The sequence below is a fragment of the Plectropomus leopardus genome, chromosome 1, assembly GCF_026936395.1.
Source record: "Plectropomus leopardus strain MGB_pleo_1.0 chromosome 1, ASM2693639v1, whole genome shotgun sequence".
In the NCBI taxonomy this organism is placed as follows: Eukaryota; Metazoa; Chordata; class Actinopteri; order Perciformes; family Serranidae; genus Plectropomus; species Plectropomus leopardus.
In genome coordinates, this window is record NC_142176.1 from 34,383,420 (window position 1) to 34,401,353 (window position 17,934).

The 17,934-nt window shown below is 37.6% G+C and overlaps 1 protein-coding gene across 2 annotated transcripts in view; it reads right to left on the minus strand.

The window, feature by feature from the left end:
• The window catches only part of chst8 (carbohydrate (N-acetylgalactosamine 4-0) sulfotransferase 8), a 209,609-nt gene that overhangs the window by 151,972 nt on the left and 39,703 nt on the right, over window positions 1–17,934 (minus strand). For both annotated transcript variants that reach the window (XM_042488543.2, XM_088080560.1), the window contains one exon: window positions 1,100–1,294. In XM_042488543.2, coding sequence (XP_042344477.1) covers window positions 1,100–1,259 — 160 coding nt within the window. In that variant the 5' untranslated portion in view covers window positions 1,260–1,294. The remainder of the gene's footprint in view (window positions 1–1,099; window positions 1,295–17,934) is intronic.

The following is a 17,934-nucleotide window of genomic DNA, read 5'->3' on the forward strand; positions in this document are numbered from 1 at the left end:
ACTATGTTGTGGCTATCATAAGGGCTGAGAGGGGCCTCAAAGAGTTTCTGCTCTTTGTTTTTCTTTATACTGTAATTATAATCTTTTGACCAAATTATTGAGCCAAATTTAATGTTGTTATGGCATTTATTGCATAGAACTAAAAAATTGCTCACAAACCCCCATGTTGGGGTCCTGGGTAATCATGGATCCTGGTAATCAGTAATAATTTATCTGTGGAGTCAGAATAAACAATGTACTTATTAAAGACTGATAGATTTATAACATTTTAAGACATGCTTTTGGATGTAAACCTGTGCCATTTCATTATTACACTGTGCAATTGTATTATCATAACATGCAATTTATCACAATGTACAATTATCCATGTACAGATAGTGTAAATTTATTTATCTGTTTTGTGTCTTGTTTATAATATTTGTTTTGTTCTTTTTGGTTATGTATTTTGCACATTCCTTGCTTTGATGTCCATTTGCTGTGTAATAATGCAAATTTCATTTCCAGTGTGGGACTAATTAAGGATCTATCCTATCTTGCTTTTTTAAATTGTGATGCAGTAAATGCATGCATACAAAACAATACATATCACAATGTGTATTATATTGTACTTTTTGTGTTTGATTTATTTTAAAGCCTCTATATTTCTACTTTAATAGGATAAGAGGATTTAAATTACATTTTTATTTACCTGGTTTGTGTTTAAATCATAAATCATAAATTATTTTTAAAAAATGTATCTAAAGATACAGTTACATTATATTGTCATGTAATATTGTTTTGGGAGTTTGGACAGATGTGTGAATTATGTTGGAAACATGTTACACATGATGATGATGATAAGAATGATGATTTAGCACAAAATGAAAATAAAATTTTGATCTGTGCAGTTATAGATTGCTCTGGCAGCGTTTTTGCTGAAATGTGTGAAACCAATTAGACAAAAATTAAATTAGTATTATCCCCCTCCCCTCAAGTCTAAGAGCTTTTTTAAGACCTTCTCCATCCCGTTGACTCTTGACTTCAGACAGTTTTTAGTTTCCCTCAAAATCCTCTCTACGGTGTAGAGACGTGGGCTGTTTTAGGGGAAGTGGGGACTAACCTGGACCATGTTGCTGGACCATCTCTGACAGATCCCGCTGGTGCATGAAGAGAACCAGACCTCCAGCCGCGAACAGCAGGAGGAACCAGAGGGAACAGGGCAGCCTCCTTCTTCGTCCACGCAGGGAGTCCGCCACCATCTTCCACTTCATCCACAGCATGATGCGGCACAGTCTGCTGCTGACTGTAATAAGTTCTGGAGAAAATCAAAGAAAACAGGAATCAGGAAGATGAGGGAAAGAAAGACCAGAGAGAAGTGAACAAAACAGGGTGAGGCCCTTCTTCTGTTGTATTCTGTTTTTTTCCCTTAACAGGTTGACTGCAGGTGGAGATGGGAGGAGCCAATAACTGGATGACCTGTATCTGGACAAGATGAGCCTTTGGGATATTTAGGCTGGCTCCTCATTCTGTCTTTCTCACCAATATCATATATCCTTTGTAGGCTTCACACCACCAAAAAAACATACATTCAACATTAAAAAAAACACCACTGATGTACAGACGACAGGTGCATATATCATGTAGTTGTCTTAGTTTCAAATAAAATATCTTTGAATTACTTTAAATCTTGTGTGGCCTCCCTCTTTGTCAAGCTCACTGTGTCTGGGCTGTGACAACAGGCAGAATGTGTTCACAATTTTTCATCTCTCTGCATAAATGTGACATAGTAAAAATCATACAGTATAGTAAAAAGTAGTAGAGATAAGTAACTAAATATTTACTCGAGTACTATTCACAAGTACAAAACTGAGGATCATTACAAAGAAAGAATACCTTTTTTAAACCTTGAGGGGAAATGACACTATTTCCTGTTGTTATTTTATACATTACATTACACACACAGGCCTGAAATAAAAATAAAATAAAAATGCATGCAAGCAGAACCTATACACATGTATTAATGGAGAGATTTGCTGAGTGAGGGGGCGGCCCGTGGACGGACGCCCAGAGCAACTGGGGGTTCGGTGCCCAACTCAAGGGCACCACTGCCCAGGAGCATGAACTAGCACCTCTACAGCTACCAGTCCACACTCCGTGTTTGGTCCGTACAGGGACTTGAACGGGTGACCCTCCAGTTCCTAAACCAAATTCCCACCAACTGAACTACTGGTGCTCCTACTACTGTATTTTTTTTTCCATTTGATGCTACATTTTACATTTTTTCCTGAGGTATATATTATACTTTTTACTCCACTAAGCTTATTTGATAACTTTAATTACTTTGCAGATTAAGATTTTATGCACAAAATATATGATTAGCTTCTTAAATATGATGCACTGTTTTACATTTAACAGTGCATAAAATTGTTACAATTATAAGCATTCCACCTAATTGCACGAATAAAATTCTGTTAACACATTAATGTACTAGTAATTACAACTTAATAACATAATATGTAACAGTAAAACATTCACTGTCTTTGGAATTTTTAGTACTTCTTTGGTACTCATACATTTTATGAATAACAACATATACATTTGTTGACATTTTCAATGTAGATGTTCAATGTTGATTTACTTGGAAGAGAGTATTTTTCTACTGTAGTATTGCTACGTTTACGTAAGAAATGATCTGTATTCTTCCTTCACTACTGGTAGATGTATGTAAACACCCCTCCTGAACTGCATATGTCTACTTGTAATGAAAATGACTGTCCACAATCAGTTGCCTCATATCATAGTAGTAGTTCTTATTTGGAGAAGAAATAATTCAATATTGTATTGAAGAGATACAATCCTATTATTGTAAACTAAATTATAATGTTTACATCAGCATTAAAGTCTGGTTTTAGTGTGCAAATTTTTTGCAGCCCAAGCAGTTAAATTTAGGTTAAAGACAAAGGACAGAATAAGTGTATATCATTTATTGAAACCCAACACCTTTGTCTATTTAAGTTAGAGGAGAAAATCCACAAAGACAGACAACTAGAGCTGTTTAGAAATTCAACACGGAAACAAGTTGAGCTAACATCTAATTCCTCCAAATAAAGAAATCTGTTGTGTTAGTAAGGATACAGTTTGGTAAACACTATTCCAGTTGGACTGGCATGAGCGCAGACCGACTCTGGGCTCTGTTCATACAGCAGAAAGACCGCGTAGCATCTGTCTGCAAATTAATATGCAAATGAGCTCCAGTGACTACTCAAGCATGTGTTGTCATTGCAGGAAATAAAAATTGGCTCATTTTCAGTGATGTCAGGAGCTTGACTTTCACATTGCACCCTGTGCTAAAAACCAAAAGTTATAAATAAGCTGTGAGTGAGAGTCAAATAATAAATGTGACATGTTTTCTGCCATGATGCTTGAATATACAGAAATATCTGTCATTTTTTTTGAGTCTGTTGTCAACTTGTTTATACGGATGATAAAATACAGAGACAATGAAATACGGTGTGAAGTACATATACGCAGGTGAAACAAAAATCCCATGGGGCTTATAACAATGTCTCACCACATAATCAAGGTAACAAACAATGACAGAAAGAAATCAAAAGTCAACATGGAGGAGAAAATAAATGTGGATGTGCGTGTTTGTATTTGTGTTACGAGAGAGAGCCAAGTGAATAGAAAGTGATAGAGGGTACATTTTTTTGTGTCATACACCACAGTTCCTTTAATTAGTCTTTGTGGGTAAGCATTTAATGACATGAAACTTTGCTTTCAGGCATTAATCAGTGCAGATGCAGCCACAGCAGAAGTTCAACAGGGTTTACTGATGCATTACAGTTACAACATTGTTCCACCCAGAGGAGGAATAGTTAAGCTAATTCAAAAAGTGCCCACAAGGGCTGCTGAGACGTTTTTTGGAGAGACAAGATTTGGGACTGAAACCATTCAGGTTACTTCAGGTTAAAGGAGTCTCTTTTCATTTTATCAATCTGCACAGATGTCAGAATTATCTTTGTTCATAAGGAGAAACAATTAATGCAATAGAGTCTCGTTTAAGGCATAAAGTGATGAGCCATTAGCTTCTAAGAAACTTGTGCTGCGATGTTAATGCAAGCCTACATGCTGTCAATGGCTGACAACATTAAAATGACACTTTTCACTTGAGCAAACATTCATCTGAATGGCATAGCAGTGGAACCCATATCAAAATGAACAACATAACAGTACTTTCCTTTGTGGGGATTAAACTTGTCATGGAGATGTCAAACCATTAGGCCACCCTGAAACCCATTTCTTCAGCTTTGTATTGACAACATTTCATTTCCATATGAATGTTCTTTACATCATTGCAAAGGGAAACCACGCAGCTACAGATACACAGAAAGTGCCATTAGATTTCTCAGTGTATAAACATGATTATTATGAACTGGCAGTGCTATATTTGATGAAGAGCAGAGAGGAATGCATTTATTTTTTCTATTCACACTGTGATGACTGCACTCAAAAGTCAATTCCACCGGACAGGTGTGTTTATCATTTCAGTTCAGTACAGTAGTCATTACAACCCCTGCCCAGTGAAAGTAGCTAGCTACAAAAGGTTAAAATACTTATTATACTCATATTGTACATGAGTGAGTATGAGTTGTAGGCTACCTTCTGAGCTGAGGGAAGTTAATAACAAGTGTTGATTTTTACTGGCTGAGGAGGATAAAGACAGCACTGTACTCCGAAAAACATGCCACTCGGAGGAGAAAACAACTGTCGCCACAACATGAAACCAAGGGCTGAAACCAAGTAAATGCCAGTAGCTAGCTAAAAACATTACATTTCAGTAAGGCAAGGGATTTTTTTTAGCACCCTATGTCTATCAGAGAGGAAAAGGTGTAATGACAAACTCAGTTGGTCTGTTTCAGTGCCCCTTCTTCTTACCTTTCTTGTCTCAGAGAAATGATCCCAGTGAATGGCCAGAAGTGAAACTTCTTTGATATTTACAGCTCCAGGTAAGATCTTACTTGATGTCAGACAGAATTGTCAACTTGTTTCACTCCATTTCAAACATCAGAGTTAGTCGACTCAAACTCAGTGGAGTGGGTGGACTCAAAGGTCTGGACCCAGGCAAGGCAAGATCATCATTTACCCAACAAAGATCAAAACCACGCCCTCTTGCACAACTTAGTTAGCTTCAACCTCCAGAACTTGTCTGGCCAAATCAAAAAAAGTTCAAGGCGTGGAAGGGCGGATTGACAGGTCAAACAAACACTGGACTTTCATCTAAGAGACCTGTGATAGTATCTCGTGTGAAACCAGAGGTCAACATTGAGTCATTTTAACCATGAAGGTATATGATGTATGTAAGTGATGTTTTTCACAGGATGTTTGTCAAATATAGTAATTTTCAAACATGATTTTTTTTCTAAACCTAACCATGGAGTTTGGTCGCCTAAACATAATAACATAGTTCTGGTGCAAATTGTGACAATTTTCCAGAATTAATCATGTGTTAAAAATGACCATTGTTAGCTGTCATAAATGAGCTACTTTGTCACACACAAAGTATCTATCTACCTACCTACAAGCAGGCTCACTGATTTAGGAAATGCTGCTTTGGGTTGTCTAGAGGGGAGGAATAAACAACCTCTATGGCCATATGGGTTAAGATTTGTTGCATCTTAAAAGCTCTTTTTTAGTTTGTTTGTTTGTTTAAGTATTTATTTAGTTTTTGGTTCGGCAGTGCAAAAAGATTTATTCTGGTTTCTTTACCCTGTTGGTCTCCACACAGCAGCTTTGAGGCCTTTTTCTGTTGCTTGTTAACAGACGGAAGTGACCATGAGGTTCCATCATGCAATACAAAGACAGTGGGGAGTGTTTTACTGTTTTCCCCTCTGGGTGTGGACGGGACTTTATCATGCTCTCTGTCTCCATTTCACATTTTCCCCTCTTTCTCCAATCTTCACATCCTGAGCAAGGTGAGAGTACAAAATTGATGGAGAGAAACTCAAACAATAGAGGGAAAGAAGAAGGCTAATATAAAAATACAATATTAACAAAATCTTCATTATACACAAAACTTCTCCATGGTAACATACATTTCAGTCATATTAATGTTTTATGTATTGTTTGGCTGGATGTGCAGATTGCTCAGTTGCCATGCCAACAGGTGGTAATCAGGAGGGAGTTCTTGCTGCCCGACTGTTTTGATTCCTATGTGTGTACACTACTTCGAGGAGAACTTTTTAATCAGTGGTCATGCCCTGATGTTGCAGTGATTGCAGTTGACTTCTTTTAGTGTCAAGAAAACATTTTATGCAAGATAGTTCAGTAAAACCTTTTAGGATGCTACCCTTTCATTCTTTTTTCTCACGGTTTGACCTTTTACATCCTAGTGTCATTCATACTGACAGAACGAAACTACAGAATGTAATTTTATCACAGGAAATCCTTCCACAATTTCACTCCTATTTCCATGTTTTTTGTTTTCAGGTCTACCCCCACAGTTTCACAACCTTAGTTTTGTACAAGATATTGGACTCAGATAAACACCTGTTTGTTGCTTCTGGCTATCATAGATATTTTTGAAAGTGCACAAACTGGCATTCAGATTCATAACCCTGTAAGTTCGGTGTAAGTAATGGCAATGGAGCACAGATTCAGCAAAATGCAAAAAACATGCATTGATGTCAGTGTTGATTTTAGTCATTTGAACAGAGTGTCCTTGTTTTCTTGGCCTCAAGCAAGTGTTTGGTTTCAGCAGCTCCTTTTATATTGTAAAAGAACGGCTGTGTCACACAAGCCTCTTTACGTGGAGACTGCTGTGGGCATTTTACTTATTTGTCTACTTGCACTTTCCCTGCAAGTTAAAAGTATTTCTAACTTATTTATTTCCAACACCTGGGTTAAAATGCTGCATACAGCAATAAAATGAGAAAGTAAGATGGGAAGCAGAAGTGGAATTTAAGATCAGATAGACAGGAATGCAAAGTTAATAGAAAACTAAGTAAGACTAGCATAGTAACAAGTACAGAATTTATAGATACTGTAAAATACAACACAATTATAAAACTAAAAATCAGTACAACAAACTTGAGGATAGAGATTAAAGGAGAACTGATAGGTTCTCTGTTGGCTGACACTGTACAATTTTATTCTCTTATGTATGTCTTTAAGTAGAATATTGCAGATGTTCATGCACAAGAGAACAATAGCACATTTTTAAGTGTATCTAAAGCTGGTCAATGACTGAATCATTATTTCTTACATAAAATGAGGATGATAGGATGGTCTGTGATTATCAAAAATAAGACTTCAAACAGAGAGTACAGCAAGAATAAAAATGGTCCTGACATATACCCCTGGGGCACTCCATACTTTACCAGGAAGGGCAGAGATTATCACAATCAGAAAAAAACTATTTTCTAGTCATCTAATAGGAGGTACACCACCTAGAGGACAAAACACAACCAGATATGCTCCAGCCCACTCATCAGAATGTTGTGATCAACTTTGTCATGAACAGCTAGAGAGTGTAATGTAAGCAGTTCTTTTCACGTTGTAACATAATTGGTTTGTTTCGCTGATGAGCACAGCCTCAGTGTTAGCATGCTCTCTAAAACCTGCAATATATTCCATTTAGTTTCTTTGAAAAGACTGACAACACTAGGGTCTATCTTTTACAGGCAGGCTGTTATCACAGTATTTAGGCATGAAGCAGGGCTGAAAATGAAGCATGCATTCTCACTCGACCTTGTTTGAAATAATAAAAAAAAAGATAAAGACAAAATCACGGCAACTGTCACAACTTGACACAAACATCTCATTATGATCAAACAACACTTCATTTTAAAGACACTGCCTTTGTTCCTTACTTCCAAACAGATGTACGTATATGCCAAGAATGACATAACATGTCCCATTTTAGGCAGGAAAAGAGCCCCTCTGTGTCAGAGTGGTAATGGAGATGATTCTGTGTTTGATGTTCATGTATAAAACACATCAAAGAACTGTGCTTGTTAGTTTCAAGCAAATGAAAATGATGCCAGTCGAACAGATATGTTCTACTTATATACATGTCTTCACCAACAAGTAAAGTGTTACTGTGATACAATTTCTAAACTTTGCTAAGTAAGAAGAAATTCTGATTAAATAAAAGTTTTGTTCTGAATTGAAACATCTATCATTTTCATTGCAAAAAAACAGCACACATTCGAACAATTCTCAGCAAGGTTAAGTCCGTCTTAAAAAGTAAATGGATCGTTCTGTACTTTGGAAATTATTTCCTTAAGCCTACTACAGACGGTGAGAATTTAGCAATCTTATCAGTTTAGTGAAAGCTACACTGTGTGAAATGGATCTAAAATAAATGACTGCATGATGACAACACCTACTGAATCTCAGGATATGACGTATGTCCATCGTCAGTACGTATGTCAGTACGTACGTCAGTACGCAAGAACAAAACATCATCAGCGCGTGTCATCAATCTATGCCGCTGCAGTGGTTAAAAAAAAACAAAAACCAACATGAATTGAGCCCTTGCCATAGTGGCATTTATGTGTGTCGAATAAAGTCTGAAGAAGCGGAGGAGGAGGAAAATGTGGACGCGGTCATGGCTGGGGAAAAGAGACCAACCTAATATGCCAATTTTGCAACTACAGCGCGAAGTAAGTATTTATTAGCATCTACTAGCATTTACCATTCACTAGGATTTAACAATAGAGCCAGTGTCCCGCTAATCAGTGCATCACTTCATGCTGCTTTTCTATTCACTGGTTAGTAGACATAGGCCATAAAGGCAGTCACACAGTGAGATGGTCATCCCAAATTTCTGACACTGTTAGAATTTTATCTCGGGCAGTGACAATGGCCATCTTTGAACCCCTCTCTGTGTGTTGGCTGGAAAGGGAACACTTGTGACAGAACTTATGTTAGTTTAAAAATGCTGTCATTTGCTTTATTTTGTCAAAAAGGCAAACCCCAACTCCACTATTGTTTCTTGTCTCTCTTTTTTTCTAAAATAATCTCTAGCAATCAATACCGAAATAATGCGCTTATTCTACATAAACTATCAAAAATATAAATTATTCTTACTTTCTTGGCATTTTTTTTTCTATACAAACATGCAATTGTGATTGTTCAATGTCAGGTCTTTATTTGATCATGTGATGGATGATAAACGGTAGCTAGTTTAGGCACCAAATCTGTCAGAGGGGCCCGTTATCATATCCTGCACTGGGGCCCGTAGAAACTACTCACGCCCATGGCTACAACCAAAGATATCACCACATTTCTTTCACACTGGTCATCTTTCATCTGGGACAGCCAAAAATCACACAGTGTGTGCCAGGCATTAATTAAACACTAATCCTATTCTTGTCTGTGAAAACAGTGCTCACACTAACTTTGGTAAAGTGGGTGAATGTGCTCTTTTGCTTTTAACTTCAATTATACTTCATTGAGTGGTTTGCAGCAGCACCATGCACTGACTGAGCCATCACTTTAAAGTACCTAAGAACGCCAGCGTTTCTGAAGTGCTTGGACAGAGCAGCTTGATGGGTTATTTTTTTTCTCCCACCTGTGATAGTGAGGATAAATTGTATCAATTGTGGAAAACATTTCTGGATCCTCTCTGGGTCTGTCCTCAACTCAGACACAGTGGACCTTTATGGTAATTGTCAGTTATTGTTGCTCACATCAGCTGGTTGGAGGTTGCAGTGGCCAGGGTTGGGGGAACCCTGGATTCATGCATCCTCTCTGCTCCTTAAAATTTTCAAGCCTCACATTGTTAGGACTGGTGTTGCTTACTGGGCTGGCTGTTTGTGTGTTAGACTCTCTCTTGAGCACAGTTGATGTGCCTGACAGAGGTGGGTGTGTTGTGATAGCAGAGAAAGCTGTAAATATCAGGTTTTCCCCTGATATAATCCCTCTTTTGTTAGATGGTATGGGCCTATTTCAATGCACTGCTCCACAGGGCAAACCTGTAAGGGCTGTTAAAGGGCTCCGCCTCAACCCTCTTCAACTATAGTTAAAACGTGTCTTCTTGCTACTTTGTTTCACATCCTTAAGTCAAAACAACAATAAGTAGCTATCAGACAAATCAAACACTACATGTGGGCTGAATACCGAACAACATGCATGGGCAAAGACAGCCAACTGAATCCATTTTATTATCTCACTGCGTATCCGATCACCTGCTTTCTCTCAAAGGTTGAAAGCATTTCAAATGTCCTAGAAAATATTCTGGGATATCTTTTTAATATCATTCACGTCTAGTCCCTCTAGTGTGTCAAGTATTGGCAAGTAAACAAAAAAAATGGAAGCCGTTGCCAGGCCTGTTTCATAAATTGTTGATTATGTGCGAGGGAATTTGATGAGGGGAGAATGGGAGCTGGTATGGTAGGATCATGTTCAAAGCATTGCTAATTGTCTTTATTTATGACAGCCGGTGATCTCTGGGACGAATTAATGCGTTTGCCACACTGCTGTGATGAGCCTTAGCAATCAGTGTAGGAGATCAGCCATCAGCCCTGCTAGCTATCACATGCTGTTGCTTCCTGATAGAAAAGGTCCATAGATATTTAAAAAAGGGTTTTCCCTATACAACTTCAAGAAGGGAATACCCATGAAAACAATGCCCTGACGACATTATTTATGTAAATGGGAGGCAATTACATACAACGGTGCCAGGACGCTGAAATGACAGAGCCAGAATCTGTGATTCATAATGCATTGTTATTACAACAAACTGCAGAATTATGCACTGTGTACAAATGTGTCCTTCACATGATGAGACGATAGTGGCCCTATTTTGATTGTGCCTTTTATTTTATTTGGAAATAATCTACAGCTGCAAAAAAAAGGGCATTAAAACCTGCAATTTACATGTGTAAGATTACTACATGAAGAGACATATTCAACACATTTCCTATGAATGAGAGACCAACCAAGGAGTCAATACACATCTGATAAACACTATTGGGTTCAGACATTTAACCACCACATTTATTTGGAGAGCATTGAGTAAGAGAAAATAAAAAGGTAAAAACCTTGGTCTGGCACTGCACAATTACATGTACAATTACATGATGTACGCCTCAGTTTATAAAGCCAAATAGCAGGTCATAATTCAAATGATGATATGTATACATATTATCATGTATATTATGTAATGCACCAATTTAGCCATGGAAAGATATGATACAAAATACTACACATCTTCATTGCAGTATTGTGATTAAAAGTAATCAGTTAGTTCTGCGCCTACCTACAGTACAGTAATGGCAACCAAAGTATACTGCCACGCCAAAAACATCCCCCAACTCCTTCACAAATGTGAAAGCTGTGTGACGGTGACCTGGCACTCTGGCCTCAGGATAGCTACCAGCTCAGGCAGAGCAGGTGATGACAGCTCCAGCACAATCAGACATGCTCAAATACAACACATCCTTCCCATATCATGTCAGCCCAATACCTGCCACAGGGCACTGCTGTGCTCTGCTACACACCTCTCAGATGACGTTACAGATTAGTTTCTATTTATATAGCAGCTCAATGACCGGCAGAGTAGAGTAGATAAATTACATGCAAGCCTATTTGGTAGAACAAAGGGGACATCCTACCTTTTATTTATAGGTACTTAAAATCAAGTTAGACAAACATGTATGTTGTAGTTTATTCTGTGATTTTGACTTTTGTACATGTGCTTGCAGTGCTGCTGGGTCTGCTGCTAACAATTCTTTTCATGGTGGAGAAATAAATCAAGCTGCTTCTATCTCCCTGGACAGCATGAGATTTTGGTGTTTGTGTTGTCCAAAAGCTTTGGCATCCATTTTTTACTTCAAAATTTTGAGCAGATTAAAAAATAATAATAATATTCTAGTGTGATTAGCCACTACACATAGGGTCAAAGCTGCAGCCCATTTTCTCTGCCAGTAACACACCTGACCCTGATACACCAGACAAATGGCTCATTTGGCAAACATTTGGGCGGTATTGTCGAATGCTTTCATTACCATTTAAAACTCATATAATTACACTCAATGGGCTCTTCGTTGTAATGGCGCACTGAAACTCACCAACAACTCACAGCTAATTAAAAGCCATGTGCTGAAGGTCATCTGCTCTTCCATAAACAGAATAATCAGGCAAAGCCAGCCAAAATCTACTGCATGCACAGTTTATATCTAAATGCACTTGAATCATGAAACGAAGAAGTAGATGGAAGGGAGGAGAAAGGCTGAGGAACTTTTACGCTTTGACATACTGGGAGACAGATGGTGCAATGTTGGTGCAACTCAGTGTTGAGGTATTCCTAATATTTCCTGCCTCTGGGCCTGTCAAAAGGGGAGCAAGTAATCAAGAGGAATGTTGGATTTAAAGGAATTAGATTTATGGTACAAGTTTGAGAAGTGTTTGGAGTGTAAAATTCAATGAACACAAACACATGGCCACATCATATTTCTCCAAATGTGTCAAATAAAATCAACAGACAAGTGCTTGTCTTGGTTAGTGATGAACACAATACACTACTAGTCTTTTCTGTAAATGCATGACCAAAACAGTGTTGTAAGTCATCATGACAGATGGATTTACTTTCTCATTTGAACTAAAGAGGAAAATCTATGTGAGAACGTATAGAGAGGCAAATTGGTCTTTGAATCAAACATCTCTCTTTGGATATTTGACTAACAGCTGTTGCCAAATAAGCTGCAAATCAGGACCATACAGGTTAGACCAAATAGGAATGCAACATGCCCTCACCTGTAAATGTCAAAACTATCTAAGCATCTGGGGTTAAAACAAGCAGCAACCTCCAGGACTGAAAAAGCCAATGCTAATGTGCCAAAAACTGCAGTTCCTGAAACAGCCACCTGAGGCTGGCTCCAAAAGCGAGTTAATCCTCACAGAACCCCACATTAAAATTATAGACTGTAAAAATAATGGATGTACCATATTGCAATATTTTAAGGCAGATGTTTAGTTGGAATGCCCGACTTCACATATGTGGCTTTAAAATAATAGTGCAATATTTTAAGGCTATATCACAACAAACAATATATATCTTGATATTTTTAAATGTCCTTTAAACCAATGGTAACTCCTAAAATACAAAATTATTGAGCGAAATGCAGTTACAATGAAGTTAAATCAAGTAGCTACTGTCATATAATAAAGTTGAATTCACTACTGTTATAATAACATATAATTAAATCTGGTAATAAAGAAGTTAAATAAACTACTCTTTATAATAAAATATTTATAAGCAGGATCCATGGTGCTTTAAACTGAAGGACCTGGCTCTTCTCAGGCCGTAAGTGTTTATATTTTTACGTGGACTTGAAGCGTCCAGTTGAATTTTAGCGTCAGCAGACAAAGAGATACCACAGCACCTTTTACCATAAGAATGTATTCAATGTAAGCGGGCAACAAACAAACAGCTCTCCATTTCATATGTTGCAAAGATTTCCAAGTCCCACTGTTGTTTGTGGTCGCAAAATGTGACTAAATATTCACAATCGAAGCTCTGCAAATACAAACACAGGTCTCACCTGCTCACACTACCGCCGCTACCACTCATTAAGTTAAAATGTTACCGCAGGGCTGCTAAACTTGATTAAGTTGCTGTAAGCTGGAAAAAAATAACAACTCTCCAGTTCATATATTAATAGTATTTCCAATTCATAGTGGTGTTCCATGGTTGCAAAATATGACTAAATAGTCACAGTGAAAGCTCTGCATAAAAACAACATGGCAAAATTATACTCAATGTTCACGATAAAGTTAGTTTATATATCGCATCTGGAAAAAGCTTCAATACCTCAAGCATATTCGATATATAGCTACCCCTAACTTCACAGCAGAAATGGTACAAAAATGGTTTTGGTCTCCACTGTGAATTCACACAGTCATGACAACTGTATGGAATTTAAATTATTTTAGACCTCAGCCGGTTAAATTTCATTGAGATTTAATTCTATGCATAATTGGGGGCGAGGCCTCTTGGAGTGACAGGCTGTCTGCGAGGCACCATTTTTCACTCCTCCACAGCTCTACCCTCAACTAAACATAATCACTTCTAGCTTCAAAAAACTGAGTTGGCAACTGACAAAATGCCAAACTTGATTCTTCCTAACAGAACTCCAAAAACCAACAGATGACACAACCATGTCTACGTCAATTACTTTTGTAAAGTCCATTGGATAAAAAATGGCTCCATGATAAATGACTGGCATGACTGTATGGCTGCAGACTATACAGTTGGTCTTCATTTATCCAGTTCTTGTGCAAGAGGTGGATTGATTACAGGGATTTCATGGACACCTGCTAATTGGTTTTAGTGAGAAGCACACAAGAAAGAAATATATACAATAAATGTATGAGAGATACACTCTGTTGTCCATGGGATCATTAAAGATACCACAATTACACAATATTTTGGCCTTGATTCAATGCATGAAAGAGGTCCAACCACAAATCATATTAATCTAGGAATTTAAATGGATTAACTGCTTTAACTGAATGCCTAAAATGTAAATATAAGCACACACTGGCTGATGAAACTGATTCTTTATCTGCAACTGAGGGCAGTGTTTATTGCATTAATATTTGTGGTGGTAACATAGCAATACGATTAAAAAAATAATAATACTTTCAAAGGGTGGCATAAAATGATTTAAAGCCAAATTGCTTCCTTACTTTCAGTTACCAATACACAGTGAAATGTGCCAAAACTTGGATAAGCAGTTCCCTACACAAGCACAGTATTTGTGTTAAATGGTGGTTTGACCCATCTCTACGCCCTGCAGTGAGTATCAGGCTGTGCCATCATAAATCTACTCAGTCCCTCCTGACAGGCAACACCATCCCCTAACCCCGACCTAACGTACCGTACCTTTAAGCTGTCTTAAAATACTCATACTGGAGCAAAGAGCACATACTCAGTGGCTTGGTTTGGCCTTATATCTACACTATATCTGCTTTGGCTAAACTGCAATGGTTGCACTCACTGGCTCGACTGGTGGGATCATCTTGTTGCTCAGTAGTTCAGCCGTTATCCCTGCTTTTAGCTCCCCCGCTTCTACAATCACTTACTATTTATCTATATAACCCAGACAATGCCTCTATTGTATCCAATCAGGTTAAATTACACTGACTGGCCCAACTGGCTTGACAGTAAACTTCACCTGAACGTCTTGGACAACTCAGTTGTTCAGTCACCATGATTGCATAACTGGTTCCCAGGATTTAACTGCCTCAAGCACTGACCCTGTTTCCGCTAAAGGCCTCCGCACAGGTTAACACACATACAAATCAATAGTGCTGATCCCACTCATTTCCTGTCCCTTATTTTTTAATTGTTAGTGGGTTTTGTAGATTGCTAAGAGGGAGGTCATACCACATCCTTCCGCTCTACCTGATTATGTCTTTTTTTTATGTGATTTTCGTTGATTTCAGTGCATTATAAAGGACTGTTGGATGGAAAATTCGTATCTCTTCATTGTGATTCTTTTTCACAAATATGTCTACCAGGAAAGAAAGGATCCCATGCCCTACATCCTGCTTGTTGAGACAAGCGATTCAAAAACGTAAAAGCCACCATTGGTAGCGAGAAAGAACTGTCCTTGGGCGAATTATGCTCTGAGCTTTCAATGAAACGATTGTACCACTGAACACCATAATGCTAATTAGAATCTAATTAAATTGAAAGCTGGTTTTCCCTCACAGATGTGTTTAATCAGCATGAGATTAATGTGACCATACCATGGTATTGAGGGATACTAAGATGATGGATCACAAAACTCAAATGCATTTCCCTTTTTGAATTCCTTTCATGTTCCTCTCTAATCCTTGCCTGAGCACGATGGAACCTTAGAAGTTGTAATATTATATGAAATGCATGCAGGTTTGCATCCTTCATTAGAGAATGGAGGGGGCGAAATCTGCATCTAATTAACAAACAAAGCAAAAACTACAGTCCTTTGAGATGCATTTTGCTTTGCTTTCTCATTGTTTGATGTTTTAACAAATTTAGTTTGTTTAGTGGTTGTGTACGATAAATTATTTGGGTATTATTTGGACTTACCTAAAAATAAACAAAAAGACAAAATTGTGATAAGACCTATTATGTGTTTTGGTTCTGGTCACTGGAAATTTTTGAAACACAATACATTGTAATACATTTTGTACCATGAAAGTATTAAATATGAAGGAGTCATATTTGGCAATAGTTTTCCGCAGAAACAAAGCCAAGCGAAGGCAGGCAGCCATAGTCAGAGAGGCAAGCAAGACTTCTATACTTTTAGTTCCATGACAAATCTCTTGATTTTGGTGACCAAAGCCAATGTTTGCAATAAAAACTTATTCTAAGTGTTTGAACAACTTCTCTTACCAATTCATGCATGCAACATCTTCAATAATTTGACGCCACTAAAATGACAGCAATGTCTGACACATTAGTGGAGTAGAGCATGATCTGCTCCACTGAGATAACGAAAGCAACTGAAAATAACACAATTCTGTCAGAAGTCTTATATGTCAAAAGAGCTTGGACGATTAATTGCAACAAATCAGTACCATGCAAGACCAAAAATATATATATATAAAAAAAAATAAACAAAGCCTATTAGACATTTTCAGTGATACAAAACCACAATATATAACAATATTAAGATTGTCTGTTCCATAGGTTGTAATCTGTTTTCAACCCAGTTCATTAATTCTTCAGTGTATTAAAAAAAAAGGTTTCTTTTCCCTTTTACACAAAATGCGACACTTTTATGGCAGTTAATTGTTGCCTGAAAAAGTGGAACGCAGTGCCGCGTGTTAAGAGCAGAACAAGTTTTCATGTACAAGTGTGCACCTTTGTTTTATCCAAAATTCAATTATGGTTTTATTTGCTACATTAAAAGTAATTAAATTTTCAAATTGCTTGACTTTAAAAACACACAGATCCATAAACTATACAACAAAAAGCAGCAGACTAGAGCACATGAGACACGATCTAATAACTTAATGCTTAAGTTTAGTCATCTCCAAAAGAAATGTGCCCCAGCCTGGACACTGGGTTGTTCTCAGGCACTGCAACAGAAATGCACCAAAATTCATGTAATTACACGTAATGATGAGCCATTCATTTGTGCATAACCCTTGTATTTCTAAAGGCTGTGTTCATGTGACCAATGCGCTGACTAGAGCAAAAAAGTAAGTGTTCTCGAGCAGTCCAGTGAGGAGGTATGTCGGGGTGGTGGATAGGTCACATAATTCAGGACTTTCCCCCTAACTTTCCCTTGTGAACAGTGAACAGTGTTCAGAACAATGAGAACTTTTAGGTACATAATTCTTTTCCTACACCTAACCACAAAGAAAAAACAAACTTTACTTAGCTAAATATAAAGATGCCCAACTATGTGTCTTGTCCTAAACCTAACCTACATGACTTTATGTTAAGTATGTAACATAATTCATGGGGCACTAATTTGTACAACATCATACGAACTGTTGTATTAGGTTTTGGGCATATACCTTTACAGCTGGTTTTGATATTTACATATTTTGTATTTTCTGCAGTCAATAATGTTAAATGAGGGTTTCAAATTTTCATATTAGCAAATATTTTTAATTATCGACTTTCCAGTCACTACAAGTAAAGCGAGCAAATTAAAAGAGTACCGCACTGATTTAAGATTGCACCGCCATAAAATTGTTGGATTCACAATAGAAAATAAAATAGGATAAAATTGTTGCAGCAAACCAACAGACATTGTCTTTTTGTGCCATGCATTCCTCTGTCTTGTCAAACCTGCCACTTACAATGCGACACAACAGCAAACAGTTCTTTGGGGGATATCGAATGTGTTTTGCTTGTAACGGCTAATGCAGCCTCGAGCTCCTACCCTCAAGCAGAGACGAGGAATGGCCTACAGAGGTCTGAGATTTTTTGTATTTTCTAACTTC